Source organism: Sinohyriopsis cumingii, chromosome 5 (assembly GCF_028554795.1).
Source record: "Sinohyriopsis cumingii isolate HCF-2022 chromosome 5, ASM2855479v2, whole genome shotgun sequence".
NCBI lineage: Eukaryota > Metazoa > Mollusca > Bivalvia > Unionida > Unionidae > Sinohyriopsis > Sinohyriopsis cumingii.
The window spans coordinates 16,876,701-16,892,375 of NC_142965.1; the positions used below are offsets into that span (position 1 = coordinate 16,876,701).

At 34.4% G+C, this 15,675-nt stretch overlaps 1 protein-coding gene across 1 annotated transcript; it reads left to right on the plus strand.

The window, feature by feature from the left end:
* Window positions 1-9,267: 9,267 nt before the first annotated feature.
* LOC149798707 (uncharacterized) lies at window positions 9,268-15,113 on the plus strand. Its single transcript, XM_089957572.1, has 4 exons — window positions 9,268-9,386; window positions 11,079-11,116; window positions 11,965-12,046; window positions 13,634-15,113. Exons 2-4 carry the CDS (start codon window positions 11,087-11,089, stop codon window positions 14,926-14,928), a joined length of 1,407 nt encoding a protein of 468 aa, XP_089813698.1. The 5' UTR covers window positions 9,268-9,386; window positions 11,079-11,086; the 3' UTR covers window positions 14,929-15,113.
* Window positions 15,114-15,675: the final 562 nt, after the last annotated feature.

The following is a 15,675-nucleotide window of genomic DNA, read 5'->3' on the forward strand; positions in this document are numbered from 1 at the left end:
GATTTGATGCCTCATAAAGACTTTGTTCATTATAAGAATACTATTTGTTTAAATTATAATTTGTCTCAGAACTTATTTATATAATCCATCTCTGATTTAATAGCGCTGCTATCGGATATATATTTTGTCACAATATGTTTTGAGTTATCTGTATCGTTTTGCAAAGAGTTGCGCATAAGTGCGTTTTCCTCGAACTCCAACACCACACCGAAGACACGGTGTCTGTCCTAAACCACCCCTACGAATACATTGTGAAGTCTGTCCGCAGAATTCTCTTTTGCAGGGTTTTCTGCAGTTATTCGATGAACCAGTCATTAACCATTTGCATTGATTCATTATGTATTAAATATTTGTCTAAATATAATATGATTATATTTGATTTGGATGATATTGAAAACGATTTGATCGAAATTAATAACGCCAAAAAAGAATTTTACGATGATGGATCATCTCATGTGTGGTCCACGTGGAAAATTGACCATAACAACGGAGATGTTGCTGATAATACAATGAATGATGCACGAGCCAAAACAATCATTGATTATATTGCGGTTCATCATCGTGATAAGAAATTTATTTTTAGAATAAAATTTATCGCGCAAAAGACTGATAAAGATGTATTGATCATTCGTGATAAGCGTGATCCTGTGGTTAGCGGAAAAAAAACTGTTGTTCTAAGTGGTGATTCTAAACCCGGTCTATTGACTGGTATTGATAAACCGTATTATGAACGATCCTATCCTGTAACAGCAGTTGTTTATGGGATTTATCAACTTAATGATAAACCTAAAATTAGAGATCTTGTTCCGATGAAATTTTCTTCATTGAATTGTGTAGCAGAGCGAGTAATAGAACATTTTACAAATATAAAACGTGGATCGGGTTTAACAAATTTAAGACGCGAAAAAAATAACCGCGTGGGCTGAATCAGTCGCGGATAAAGGAGCATCAATAAATGATGTTGCTGAATTATCAAGTAAATTAAAATTTCCGATGGTAGTAAAAACTCTATCGGGAGAAATTTTATATGAATCACCGAATAAAGGAAAAGGAACGCCGATTGAAATTATTGATCATAATGCTCACGCGTGGACATCTGCGGTAACAATATTCCCACGAAATCGAACTGTAAAATTTTATTCGTCAGAATTATTTGTTTTTATTTATGAAATAAGTAAATCCGATCCTGTATCAGTGTGGTCATTTAAGAGCTCTCAGTAAGAGTATGATCAATTCATAAGATCTAATGGTGATTTATATCGCAAAGAATCTTTACACGAGGAAATGAAAAAACTCGGAAAAATATTCCATGAATTCTGAGCAGTTATTGGTTAATTGTTTTACTGTTCCATCGGTTGCTGCTCATGTTGCTCGAGAAAAAACTCGTGGAAGCCGACAAGAAATGAATTTCTCAAAGATATTCAGATGAGTTATATTGAATACGGACACGGTAGTTTATGGAATACTAAATATAATTATAAAAATATGATATCCGTTGATATGGTCACGTGTTATCCAGGAAGTTTTTTAGGACTTGGTGAATGTGCTAAATGCTTTAAAAAATTCGGACATCCCACAAATGAAATGACACGAGTATCAATTAATGGTCCGTTACCAGATTTTCCGTTGACAGGATTCGCTCGTGTGGTATCATTTGAATTTGCTGAAGATCTTCATAGGATTTGTTACGTTTGGTTTGGTAGATATTTCTCTGAGAAATGTTGGGTTCCAATAGTGCTATTGAGGTATATGCTTGATTGTTTAATGTTAACGTCACTGATGGTTAGTGAAGCGATCATATCGTATCGAAAACAAACTGATGTTTGGTTACCAACACGGGAAAATATCAACATTGATGAGTCATCGAGGAGTATTCACGAGACCGTCCTGATATTCCCGCTGATGTGATTACTGTCGATGCTCATAATATCCTCAAAATTAAACTTAACAACAGTGAAAAAACAGCAAAAGATCTCGGTAGAAAAATAATTGGTAAATTTACTCAAGGTGGAGCATACAATTACCGACGGCATCATTCACGATTAATTATGGATGATGCTGAACTAGATTTTATAATCGCTGATACCGCCGCAAGAAATATATTCTGTAATCGAGAAAATATTTACTTATCAGACGGAAAAAAATTAGGAACAATTGTCAGTTACATTGATGGAGAATCTCCTCAATATACTCATTTAAGATCTTCGATGCTTGCTTATGTTTCTATAAATTTACTGTCGATGATAAATAAATTTCCTCGTGACGCAGTTAGAGTTGCTACGGATTCGTTATATATCGATAAAAACTTTCAGCGTTATTAAATAGTTTTGCGAATATTGATGAATCATGGGGTTCATGGAGAATCAAAAACGAAAATATACTTGATTATTGTGAATCAGCTCATGTTGCGGTTAGGGATAATTATTATCGCGATGAAATATTAGATCTGTCGTTAGGACCATCAGTGTACGATCCAGTATCAAGATATAAAACAGTTTACTTAAATGGATTAGGTAGTTCAGGTGAAACAACACGAGTAATAAATTTATTTCAGAATTCTGATATGATCGTGTTAACACCTACACATAGACTAGCACGAGAGATGAAGCAACGACCAGTACAATCATGTACCTACCATAGTTTTTTCCGATGGAAAGATGATTTATGGACTCCTGATCGAATGGGAGAAAAATATATTCCTAAGGTTTTTATTTGGTTTGAAATTTGTACTGTTTCGTTAGAGGTATTAAAAACATTTCTCGATTGGTTATTAACAAGAAATACTGCTGTAATAATGTGCGGTGATCACGGTCAACCACCACCTGTTGATGGAGCGTCTCCACACGACTGTTTAAAGAATGTTGTTGATCATTACGAAGAAATAACTGATGATCACAGATCACTTGATGCAGAATTAAGTCAGTTTAAAAAAATTAATCAGACTACAACCGAATAAAATTCAATGTGAAGTAATGCGTAGGATAATTTCAGAAACATCAATGAAAGACTTTTTAAAATCGTGGAAACCGAATGATTTAATAGTTGCAAGTAGAAAGATAATTAGAGACACACTTCAACGAGAATTATTTCAGTTGCAACGAGAAAAATTTCCAATGTTGCTTGTTCCGTTATGTCATCGACCAGCGGATTCGCGACGGCAAAATATTGATGTTGATGTACCAGGACAGGGAAAACAAAATCTTGTGTTGAATGATATTGTTACAGTTGATATCGATTTCGTTGAAGACGCGTTAAATGCAGACAAATCCCCGTGGACGCTTGGATACGCGATGACGATTCATTCATCTCAAGGATTAACTATTACTGATACAGATGTTTGGATCGTCGATGATCGTATCGAGTGGTCGAACTTAGTTTATCTTGCAGTATCCCGAGTTAGAAAAATATCTCAACTGCGAAGAATCGTTTCAGATAAATCAATGATCAATGATGATCTCGACGATGATATAATAAGAAAAAAAAAAATTATCTAGTTATAAACGAGATGACAAAAAAATATAAACGCGATTTTGATCTTGACGCTAAATTTATTATGTCGCTGAAACAACAGCAGAATAATCACTGCGCAAGTTGCAATTGTATAATGTTATGGAGATATCAAAAAAATGATCCAAGACAATTCACCGTAGACAGAAAAAATAACAATTTTGGTCATACAGGAGAAAATGTGATGTTGACCTGTCTTGAATGTAACCGACGCAGAGGTGCTAGTTAAGTGATTTAGGCGGTAACTGAATGTCCTCGCGAATTACTTGTAATTCTTCGCGTGTGAATCCACGTTGAGGAGCAATTGAATCAAGTATATAAGTCGCCGGTCTACCAGTTGATCTTGTCACGGTAGATATTTTATGTGTTGTAATGCTCCAAATAGGATCAGTTGCTCTTTTTCTGCCGCCTTCGAGTTCACCAGGTTTATATAAATATCTTATTGTGATATTACCTAATACCGTTTGTGCTGAAAAATCACGTCGTCGTATTGGTATAATTTCTTTTTTGTAATCGCGTTGGCTGGTTTCATATTTATTGCTCGGGTTGTTTCATTATTTAATGCGGCTATAACATTTGGTAATCTTGTAACCCATTCGTAGAATCTCATATCCTGAATAAATTCCCTCGCATATTGATATCCAAATAACCGCTCAGCGAGTGTTTTATTAAATCGTTCAACAATTGCTTGATCATTATGAATTCCAGTGTGTCCTCGTCTAATCTTGACGTTGTGTTGTTTCATTAAAAATGATACCGCACCCAGAAATTCTCTACCTGGATCAACCTGCAGTAAATTTGGCCATCGTAAGGGTCCTCGTTGATAAATTTTCTTAAATGCATCTGCTACGTCAACGGCAGTTTTTGTTGATAATGCTTCTGCTTCTTTATATCTACTTGCAATATTAACTACCGTTAACACATATTTGTATGTTTTTTTATTAATAATATCATGCGGTAAAAACATAATATCAGCTTGATGAACTTCATTAGGAACACTAACATCAAAATGTGCATATTGAATTCGTTTAGGTGGTGGTAGGTAAATTTGCCATATTGCCTGCTTAGATAACCATAATTTAGCAGTAGAATATTTAACTTTCGCAGCCTTAGCAAGTTTATTAATTGCTGTTTTACCCTTCCAGAATCCAACTGGGGAATAATAAATCGATTCCATTATTATATATAACTAGCACCTAGCGCTAACTTACCTTTTCATTGCGGATTTTATTAACCAACTAGTTAATTTTTCCTTAAAATATTTATCAGGGATAGAATTTAATGTATGAATTAAATTTACATCTGCAAGATGCCTTTGTTGCAGATCATTACTTCGATAGGCAATATCATGAATATAACATGCCTGATCAATAGCATTTACTGGTTCTTCATTTGATTTTGGTTGATCATGATTGTCAAGTCTAATATCAAGTCGGGTTCCGGGACCACAATAATTATATCCTGGAAGATGTTTTTCTCCCGGATATTTAGCCCAGGGAATTCCCGGTAATTTTGCTAATTTTGCGGTAACATCACCTCCGCGTTTTTTTTTTTTTTTCTTTTGTTTTTGTCTCTGACTTTGTCATTGACTTTTGTTTTTGACCTGTAAAAATAAATCTAAATTTTTGTATACCACATTGCGCACATTTACCCGTAGCGGCTGATCTGTTATTGCGCGTTACAACAGTATTCTAAATGAAACAATCCATCCCACTGTAGACTTAACAAAGATATCATATGAGAACTGTGACATAATAAGAATGCGCCACAATGAAGCTACTATTCCATACTCTATTCACCTCTTTGTTTTTGTTCTCGATTCTTCTTTCAAAAAAGATAAATCCTTAGTGACAATTAAGCAATACTTTGAAAAATGTATTTTCAGGAAGTAGGAAATAACATAATTTGAATATTTATATCTTCTGAGCGAATAAACTCAAAACACAACAGTACATACACCGTAAACAGCTGACAGCACCGTAAGAAATCTTCCACTACAATACTTGAGCTAGTCAAGTTGTTGAAGCATTCATTAAACTGAAAAAATTGGCTTGTTCCGTGTGAACACGAATACATTTCATCTCGGAGGGGAAAAGCTCCAGTACGTTCGATCACTCATGAAATATATACGTTATTCACTCGATATAAGCTAATAACTTATATATCAATTTACAAAATAGCGCTTTTGAAAATACATTTTTCAAAGTATTGCTTAATTGTCACTAAGGATTTATCTTTTTTGAAAGAAGAATCGAGAACAAAAACAAAGAGGTGAATAGAGTATGGAATAGTAGCTTCATTGTGACGCATTGTTATTATGTCACAGTTCTCATATGATATCTTTGTTAAGTCTACAGTGGGATGGATTGTTTCATTTAGAATACGCAGCCTACCGTCAGCGACAAAGAATATGACTTGAAAGAATTCCAGGTATTTTAGTTTCCCAGGTTTATCACCAATAGTAAAAGGTTTCACATATGAGAAGAATAATAATTAATAATTATTTTACTTTCCACTTAAAAAGGATCTTTCAGTTATATGTTACTTATAAGCATCTGTTTAAATTACATTGACCTGAGCACATTTCGAATCGCTGAGTGAATTGGTGTGGATAACGAACTAGGACTACCTGTACCATAGTGTATAGTCACAAATAGTCAGTCCACTCTCAAAATTTCAAAATGGGTTAGTCAATGGAGGACGGCAGGAAAAACAAGGATTAATGTTTTCCTTGCCAAACGTATGGTCATAATGTTTAACATTTTGACACCAAAGGTTTCAGCAATCCATCATTAGGCTTGGATGTCCCCTTAGCTAGTGGAACTTTAGATCTAGGTGCAGGTAGATATAGGAATGAACACCTTGAAATGAACGTATAGCCTTATGTAGCCTGACTTTTGGTTTTGCTCAAGCGGTACGGAGAAATATCATAGCTCTTTACTATCAACTAGTTCATCCACCCTCTTAGAGCATAGTTATTAAAGCCCCTGGTTATTAAAACGTTTTGTTACTAAAAACTCTTGTTATTAAACACTCGTGTTATTAAACCCTCTTGTTGATAAACACTCTTGTTATTAAACCCTCTTGTTATTAAACACTTGTTATTAAAACCTCTTGTTATTGAACCCTCTTGTTATTAAACACTCATGTTATTAAACACTCGTGTTAATAATACTCTTGCTATTAAACACTCTTGTTATTAAACCTTCTGATTAAACCATCTTGTTATTAAACACGCTTGTTATTAAAAAATCTTGTTATTAAACACGCTTGCTATTAAACAATCTTGTTATTATACACTCTTGTTATCAAACACTCTTATTATTAACCACTATTAGTATTAAATACTCTTGTTATTAAACCCTCTTATTACTAAACCATCTTGCTATTAAATACCCTTGTTATTAAACACACTTGCTATTAAATACTCTTGTTATTAAACACTCTTGTTATTGAATCCTCTTTTTATTAAACTGTCTTGTTTTTAAACATCCTTGTTATTAAATCCTCATCTTAGTAAACATTCTTGGTAATACACATTCTAGTTATGAAACCCTCTTGTTATTGAACAATCTTGTTATTAAACCCTCTTGTTATTGAACCCTGTTGTTATTAACCCAGCTGTTATTAAACACTTCTGTTATTAAATACTATTGTTATTAAACACTTTTTTATTAATACTCTTGCTATTAAACACTATTGTTATTAAACCCTCTTGTTATTAAATACTCTTGTTATTGAACCCTCTTGTTACTAAACATTCTTGTTATTAAACACTTGTTTTTAAACACTCTTGTTATTAATGCTTTCGTTATTAAAAACTCTTGTTATTAAACACTCTTTTTATTAAACCCTTATGTTATTAAACACTCTTGTTATTAAACACTCTTGTTATTAAACACTCTTGAGGAAACGTGATACACGTCGACAATGTACCACTCAATGACATCATGAATTTGATAATCTAACCAAAACACCCCCCAAACAATGTTGTCACGTCATTCAGATCAAATGCAATATGCATAAAGTTATTACGAATAGACAAGCATAGAAACACATAAAACTTACATTTGTTTCGGTGATACAGTTGGGCCAAAGAAACTACCCTAAATGCATTCAATATTACATTCGGCAGATTTGTAACTTAGGGACATGGTGTCAACTGGTTTTCAGCAACAAGCAATAAAATTAAAATAATAGATCAGAATACTACGCGCTTTATTGTTCCACAAATTATGGACGTTGATTAGCTATTTCAGATTCAGAGAGCAAGTGATATATTTTTTATATTTTTGATTTTTCAAAAGGAAAATTAACCATAATTAACCAGTATTGTTTTGCTATTCAGAGAAATACATCATTTTATTTAAATGAGCCTGGAGGTAATCTTCATTCCATTTTTTGTTAAATAGCAAAGCTTGTCTCTAGTTTTAATATGTACTAGGATTTTGAAAGAACATTCTTTAAACAGAGAAAAGTGCTTTTAACAAGTCTCTAATGGATTTGTCTTTTGCAGATTGTTGTCCCTAATGCACGCGCGTGTGTGTGTCCATGCGTATGTTCCGACTGAATCTGATGTACTCATTTTGTGTTCTGGCATTACGCACCCCCACCTCCACATACAAACCCTGCATTATGTTACTTTTCTACTGGACACTAAAAGCTTGCGCGGCTTCATTTTATATCTGTTTAAATTACAAACTTTTACTTTATGTTGATAGTACAAGATCTCGCAACGCATTACTCGCAATTTTCTTTGACTAAATGTTACCATATGTTAGCCTTCAGACAGGCGGCACACACACACACACACACGATCGCGTGCGCGCACACACACACACACACACACACACACACTGATCATAAATAACCAATTAGGCCTACGTTTATGCATCCGAGTGATTAACCATCCAAGGACTTCACAATCTTCATCTACAAGTTCCTGCTGAATTATTTCTTACTCAGTTATTGCTGATTTTGTTATGTTACCACACCATCGGAACCACTGCTATTTTAATTTAATTCAGTTAATATTTGCACCTATGCTGTTTTAGCTTTAGGACAAAATTATTTCGCTCTTCTTTTAAATATATGTTATTATTTTATTGCAGAGACTGGGTAGAATTGGCGATCTGAAATCAATGTTTAGAAACGTTTTAAATAGAATAAAATAAAACAGGCGTACGTGTATCGATGTTATATCTTATCTAGACGGTTAATATGGTATCATTTACTGTGAATTTAATTATTATCTAGAATATCTACGTCTTAGATTTATTTTCATTCAGGGAGAAATATTTGTTGGTACTTAATGTCTTTTATAGGGAAAGGAGAGCCTTTTTTCATCAAATGAATCTTTGTTCGTTGTGTGCTTAAATCTGTAGAATCTTTCTACTTAAACATCAATGAAAATGTGTACCAACACTGAAATGGAGAACTTACTGTCATCATAAATTGGACTTACAACTAATTTATTTATTGCAGATCAAATGAAAATTCCTTTTTTGTGGGTGAATGAAACTGTATAAGTAGTTAAGATTTCGGGTAAAGTAAAATTAATCACGAGCTCTTTGTGAAAGATACAAGAAAAGGATTTCGAAAAAAATAGGCAGACTGCACATCCTTGTTGACGAGACGGATTGCGTGAAATCTTGTGATAAATTATTTGTCTGTTATCATCTGACGCCACTTGAGGCTATTGACCTTCTTTTTGCATCGAAAATGTTATCTACCGTGATTTTGCATTCTGAAGTTGTCAAGGCCAATGGGTGCCTTGAGACTACCCTGGGTAACAAGTCGAAGCATTTTCGTATCATTACAATCAACACTGCCTAGGTGTCGACTTTGTGTCATTCTCAAAGAGTATACGGAAGTCCGGAGTAAGTATTTCAGCTGTTTCTAAGATTAACTCTTTTACATAGTTTGATTTCTCTTAGGATTTCACTTTACTTTTAATAAACTGAACATGTTCCTGTCGTCTTTATTAGCATAATGTTATCGTGTTTTTCTTCTCGTCGTCATCAACATATTTTTTTCTTCTTTTCATCTTATTATTATAATTATTATAATTATATAAGTATTATCGTCATAGTTTGGATTAGTTCTTCTAATTCTAAATGATATATTATGTGATATATATTATATCGCGTTTGATTTTCTAAAATAAAATTTGCACACACTATTTTCTTGACAAATATTTTTATTGCATGTGTGTAAACTATGTTTGTATTTATTTATTTATTTTTGTTTCTGATTTTAATGATTATGTTATGTATATCTATATTTTTTACTTGTCCTTTGTCCAAAACCATGTTAATGGTGTCCCTGAGCAATTACATTTATTTTGTGAAGTAATAATAATTGTATAGCTAATAATTCTATATGATTGTGGATTAAATACACTGATCATCATTAATTGCTAACACCGCTCCGGTGGCCTAGTAGTTAGAGCGTCCACCTCGGAAGCGGGAGGTCGTGGGTTCGAACCCCGGCCGAGTCATACCAAAGACTTACAAAAATGGTACTAACAGCTGCCTTGCTTGGCGCTCAGCATTAGGCGGTTAGTATTAAGACTGGTCGGCCTGGTGTCAGAATAATGTGACTGGGTGGGACATCATGCTACATGATGCCCCAGTGTTAGACATCACTATAAACTGCCACAGTGCAGACATCGTAGCGATATGACTGAAAAATTGTGAAAGCTACGTTAAAAAATCCTAATCACACACACACACACACACACACACACATTAATTGCTAACATGTTTACGTCTATTTTAGTTAAAGATGCAGTCGTGATTCTGACCGTAGAAACTATCTAAATGGAAATTTTCTATTAAGTTGACAGCGTTTCCAGAAAGTAGTAATAGCGACCTTGGTCAATTAGATAATTTTGTTTACCTAAGAATTATTCATTGTTTCCTTAAAATCTGAGGCAAAATCTGTGTTATTGTTGTGTTCAGTTTTTCTTTTTACTTCGATTTATTTCTTCAAATTATTATTCAATTTATTTATTTTTGAATTTTACAAAACCTATTGGTATTCGCTCTTTTTTGTTACTTAATTTAAGACCATGAAGACGTAAAAGACATTATTATATATTTTAAATGTATCTTAAGCTCCAGTATTTGGCAATTCGGAATTAAATACGAATTATTAAAACTCATTGTTGTCCCTTTAATATCATTTGTTAAAACTTATTAGAGGTTTTCCTTTTTTCTTCTTTTTTTCTAGTAAAACTAACTCCTCGAGGAATGATAACTTGACAAATCTAACTATATAAACTTGTCTGCCATCTCTTCAACAAGAAGCTGTCAATTATAGATCATACAGTACACAATATATTTTGCATTAAATGTGAACATTTCATATTGTACTTCATGGAACTAGTCAAACCAAATACTTGTTCCTCAAACATGTAATGATATGATAAAAACACATCAGTTATGTAACGGTGATGCACAGAGCGTTAACGGTAAATGTGTCGAATCTACAATAACTTGAAGGTAATGAATTTCACTTTATGTATGCCTTTATGTATTACTGCCATAAAATCAAATCTAATTTTACAGGAAACTAGATGGCTGATTTGATATGGACTTTAGTGCTGGTAAGTAGGTTACAGCAACTAATTACTTAATTAATTTATTAAAATAGCTTGCATTATTAGCAAAAAGAAAAGCCATGTAATTATCAAATTCTCATTGATTAGTCATGCTTCGTATAAAACGTAACAAATTTGACCATTGACGGTTGGTTAATATGGCGCGCAAATTGTACCCAGTACTGCATATATAAATTTAAATGACTTCATCAAGAGACGACGAAAGTTTCTTTTCACACATGCTTTAATACTTACATACCGTGATTAGCGTTTTAACACGTATAGCTTGCTTTAAGCTCACCGCTAAAGAGTCAAGGCCCCCAAACTGTAATAACTGAGGCCATGTTGCTAAATCGCTTTTTCTGACAGGAGTGCACAGGCTCCAAACTCCAAGCCACGTGACAGTTACTTAAAATTTCCTATTGCATTCAAGCAGTCAAGTAGTGGTTAGTCGGGCGGTGGTGTCTAAAACAAAATTAATCAGTGCTTGTACAAACACTTTGACTCTTTCAAGCAGCAGTTATACTAAGTTTTGAGAATTTTATTTTTTATTAGAGAAAGCCTGGAATGTTACATCTATTAAAAACCACAGTCCTCCCTATAATTTGCAAAAACTACTGTTAATTCCAACATTGGCTTAGTATTGTAACGTTCCCATATATGAAAAGGATTTGAGGTGACATGACTGGAAACGGTACGCGCAAAAGTTCAGAAACAATATGATATTACCTGCATTTAATAAAGGAAATTCTTTCTACAATTGCACAATAATAATTTTCAGCTCAGATGAAACTTCGTGTATCTACTGTCTCAAAACATTACGTAAATAGGCGAATATACCTCTATATTTCAAGGTTACTGTTCTGTTCGGAATGAGTCACACCGTGAATGATGACAGATGCTATGGGCCTCCACCCCCATGTGTCTGTGAAGGAGGTAGGTACATACATACATACATACATACATGCATACATACATACATACATACATACATACATACATGCATACATACATGCATACATACATACATACATACATACATACATACATACATACATACATACATACATACATGCTTACATGCATACATACATACATACATACATACATACATACATACATGGGGCCCCGAGTGGCCGAGTGGTCTAAAGCGCTCTCCGTTACGGATCACTGCCATCTCACCCCTGTCTACCTGGGTTCGAGTCTCGGATTCAACCAACGTGGGTATGTGAGAAAGCTTGTCAGTAGCTTCTCGTGGGTCGGTTGTTCTTTCAGGGGTTTTCCCGGGATCTTCCTCCACCATTAATACTGGCAGCCATGTATAGCATACATATCGTATGCTGAAAAATGGCGTTAAACCCTACAACAACAACAACATACATACATACATACATACATACATACATACATACATACATACACACACACACATACATACAGACATACGTGCACTCAAAATTCTGTCTCTTAAGTATTTTTTTCAAAAGTTCAAAAACAATTAATCTAATATGAGTGACAGCCCAGATAACGTACCACAATATTTCTATAAGAGCACGCACATGCCGTACCGTTTATACTTACATAAGATTTAGCTTGATTACAAGTGTTTCTGATAAGATTGGATATTTTTCTACTGGCAGACTTCTTTGTGACACAGTGCTGTAGCGATTTAGAAACAGTATGGTGTTCAGTTGATGCACGAAAAAAATAACTTACAGTCGTACAAATCAATTAGAAATTTCAAATTAAAAAGGTCGGTTATGCAATGGAGCCCCGCCTGTTCTTCACCACAGGAAGTGTAATATTCTAAACGTTAATATAAACTAGCAATCAGAACTGATGTAAAAGTATTTCAAACACAATTAAGAATTGAAATGTTCCCGAAGTTGTAAGAGTTTCCAGCAATACATTCATTCTTCAAAATGGAAGTAATGCATCCACTGTTACACATTCTGGAATTTGACCATCTATTAAAATTTAATTAAACGATTTTGCAGACAACCGTAATAACACTAAACGAGAAGTCTTAAAAGTTAATTTAATATCACATATGTAAGTCCTGTTTAAATCTTGATGAGAGGGTTTATTATCCTTAGAACATCTGAACAGTGAATATACATGGTAAGACGCCCCATAAATACACAAGGTAAAACAGCCTCATTAATAGACAGGTTATAAAATATAAAATATATTGTATTCAAACGAAATTCGAAAGTATGAAATGATATATAATTAAAACATGTAAAGAATTTCTTTCTGTTTAAACAATTGAAAATCTCGGTTCTGTTAAAGTGAGCTTTCTAGAGAACATGATCATGGTAGTCTACCACCTCTCTAACATCTAACGTTAGTTTTTATACAACGACTGATCAAAGCAAATCCATCATACTACTGCCGAACCACATTCCAAAAACGCAACACAACGTCTATGATCTTGTGTTGCTAGTTTGTTTAACTTTCAGAATCTTTTATGTCCAAATTTATTGACATTATTCTTAATAAATCCAACATAATCCATTTCAGTGACAATTGATTGCAGCTACAAGCGTTTCCGTACAATGCCCAGTCTGACAGACCCAGATGACCGCTACGATGTCCTGAACTTGGGAGGCAACGCCCTGAATCAAATTCAAGCCAGAATGTTTGAACAGATAACTGTCCATACCATACGCCTGAACAATTGTAATCTCAGCCACATCGATGATAATGCCTTTGGAGGAATAGAACAATATCTAACTACACTCGATTTAAGAGATAATATTCTTTTTTTAAACCACGGATCTCTTCCAACCGCTCTTGTTCATCTCCACAAGTTAGAATACCTCGATGTCTCTGGTAATGGCTTTCGTACAGGAGATTACACAGACTACGTCATGCGAGCTATTGGTGCCAGTGTGACCACTTTCATCTTTGGTGATAGTGTTGCACTCACAGATTGGCCTGCAAGTATTCATCATCTTCAACAGCTCGTGTCTTTGGACGTAGAGGGAGGTTTCTTGTTTATCATTCCTCCAGCTGCCTTTCGTGGCTTCGAGGTAACTCTCAGGAATCTGACTTTCAATAACGTCAACACATATACGGTGCCGTTGGCAATTGCATCGTTACGAAACCTGTCTGAACTTCATCTCGACAATCTTAAAGGATTCGGTGATTCTGGCTTAATTGAGCAACCATTCCAAGGGGTGGGTAAGACACTAAGAATATTATCCCTGAGGAACGATGGACTGACCGTTTTCCCAGCGGTGATCAAACATCTGCTCAATTTAAAAGAACTAACTCTTGATATGAATAAATTGGAGTTTGTCAGCGACGAGTCAATCGCACTCTTACAACAGAGGGATGTTACCTTTCTGAGCCTCAGATCATGTGATTTGAGTAGGGTTCCTGGCGCCATTTCCAACATCTCGGGCCTTCAGACACTGGACCTGTCTCATAACAGAATCACAAGCATCGAGCAGAATGATGTACAAAACATGGCCCACCTCAACACCTTGTCGCTTGCCGGAAATCCTCTGGAATATGTGTCAAACAAGTCCTTCAGTAACTTAGACAGACTGAAATCAATGGACCTGTCCGGGACAGATCTTACCGTCATTTCCCAAGCCATTGAGCACCTCCAGGGCCTTGATACTCTTGACCTGACCAACAACAGAATTGATTGCACGTGCGACTTGGTTTGGTTGAAGCGATTCCTTGTCTGCAAAGCAAAGACCATAACCATAAAGGGTAACTGTGAAACGATCTACATGGGAATCCAAGATTATGTGAACACATTTATCCCAAACTGTCTCGCCTATCGCGACTCCACATGTGACTAACCATGACGTTAGTCACACTAAACGATGGTATAAAATGGCCTTATTTATAAAGTAAAGAATTTGTATTCCTATTATATTGTACGTTATCATTAAACATTTAATTGACTTCCAGAACAAAATATATATAATCTTCCTGCATTATGTAACAAGCGTTTTGTAGTTTAATAAAATTGAAATAAACTTCAGACATTGTCATGCATTATATTACGTAATAAACTCAGTCTATATTTTCATCAGTTTTAGCTGTGTAAAACAAAGGAATGATGAGTGTTTTTCTAAACTTTTTAACTGTGATATTAATGATTTTAACTTATGGAGACGATGTACGGCAATAGTTATACTAATGAGTATTTATAAGCAGCCATCTGGAAAACTCAGAGCCACACTGGTGGAAATTCCTTTTGCAGTTTTCCTTCTTATGTAAAGAGCAGACAATTAATTGAAAATAGAACAACTTAAACAAGATTATCTCCCTTTACAAAATTGCACGCATAGCAACTGAAATGCTTCATCATGAAAATAAATTATCACTTTATAGTTGACAACATAATATTAACCATACATTTTCATCGCATAAAACGATAATTTGAAAATATTTTGATTGATAGACAAAATAGTATATATCATCGAAAAGAGATATCGAAGTAAAGGAATAACAGCTATCATCGTTAGGTGATAACGGAGTAAAAATGATGAATAATGTACAAAACCTTTTCGATATCTATCAAGACACAGTAATATGTAAAT

Coding starts and splice junctions, on each gene's coding strand:
- LOC149798707 (XM_089957572.1), top strand. CDS start 11,087: ATGGCTGATTTGATATGGACTTTAGTGCTG. Junction 11,117..11,964: donor TGATATGGACTTTAGTGCTG/GTAAGTAGGTTA, acceptor CTATATTTCAAG/GTTACTGTTCTGTTCGGAAT. Junction 12,047..13,633: donor CCCATGTGTCTGTGAAGGAG/GTAGGTACATAC, acceptor AATCCATTTCAG/TGACAATTGATTGCAGCTAC.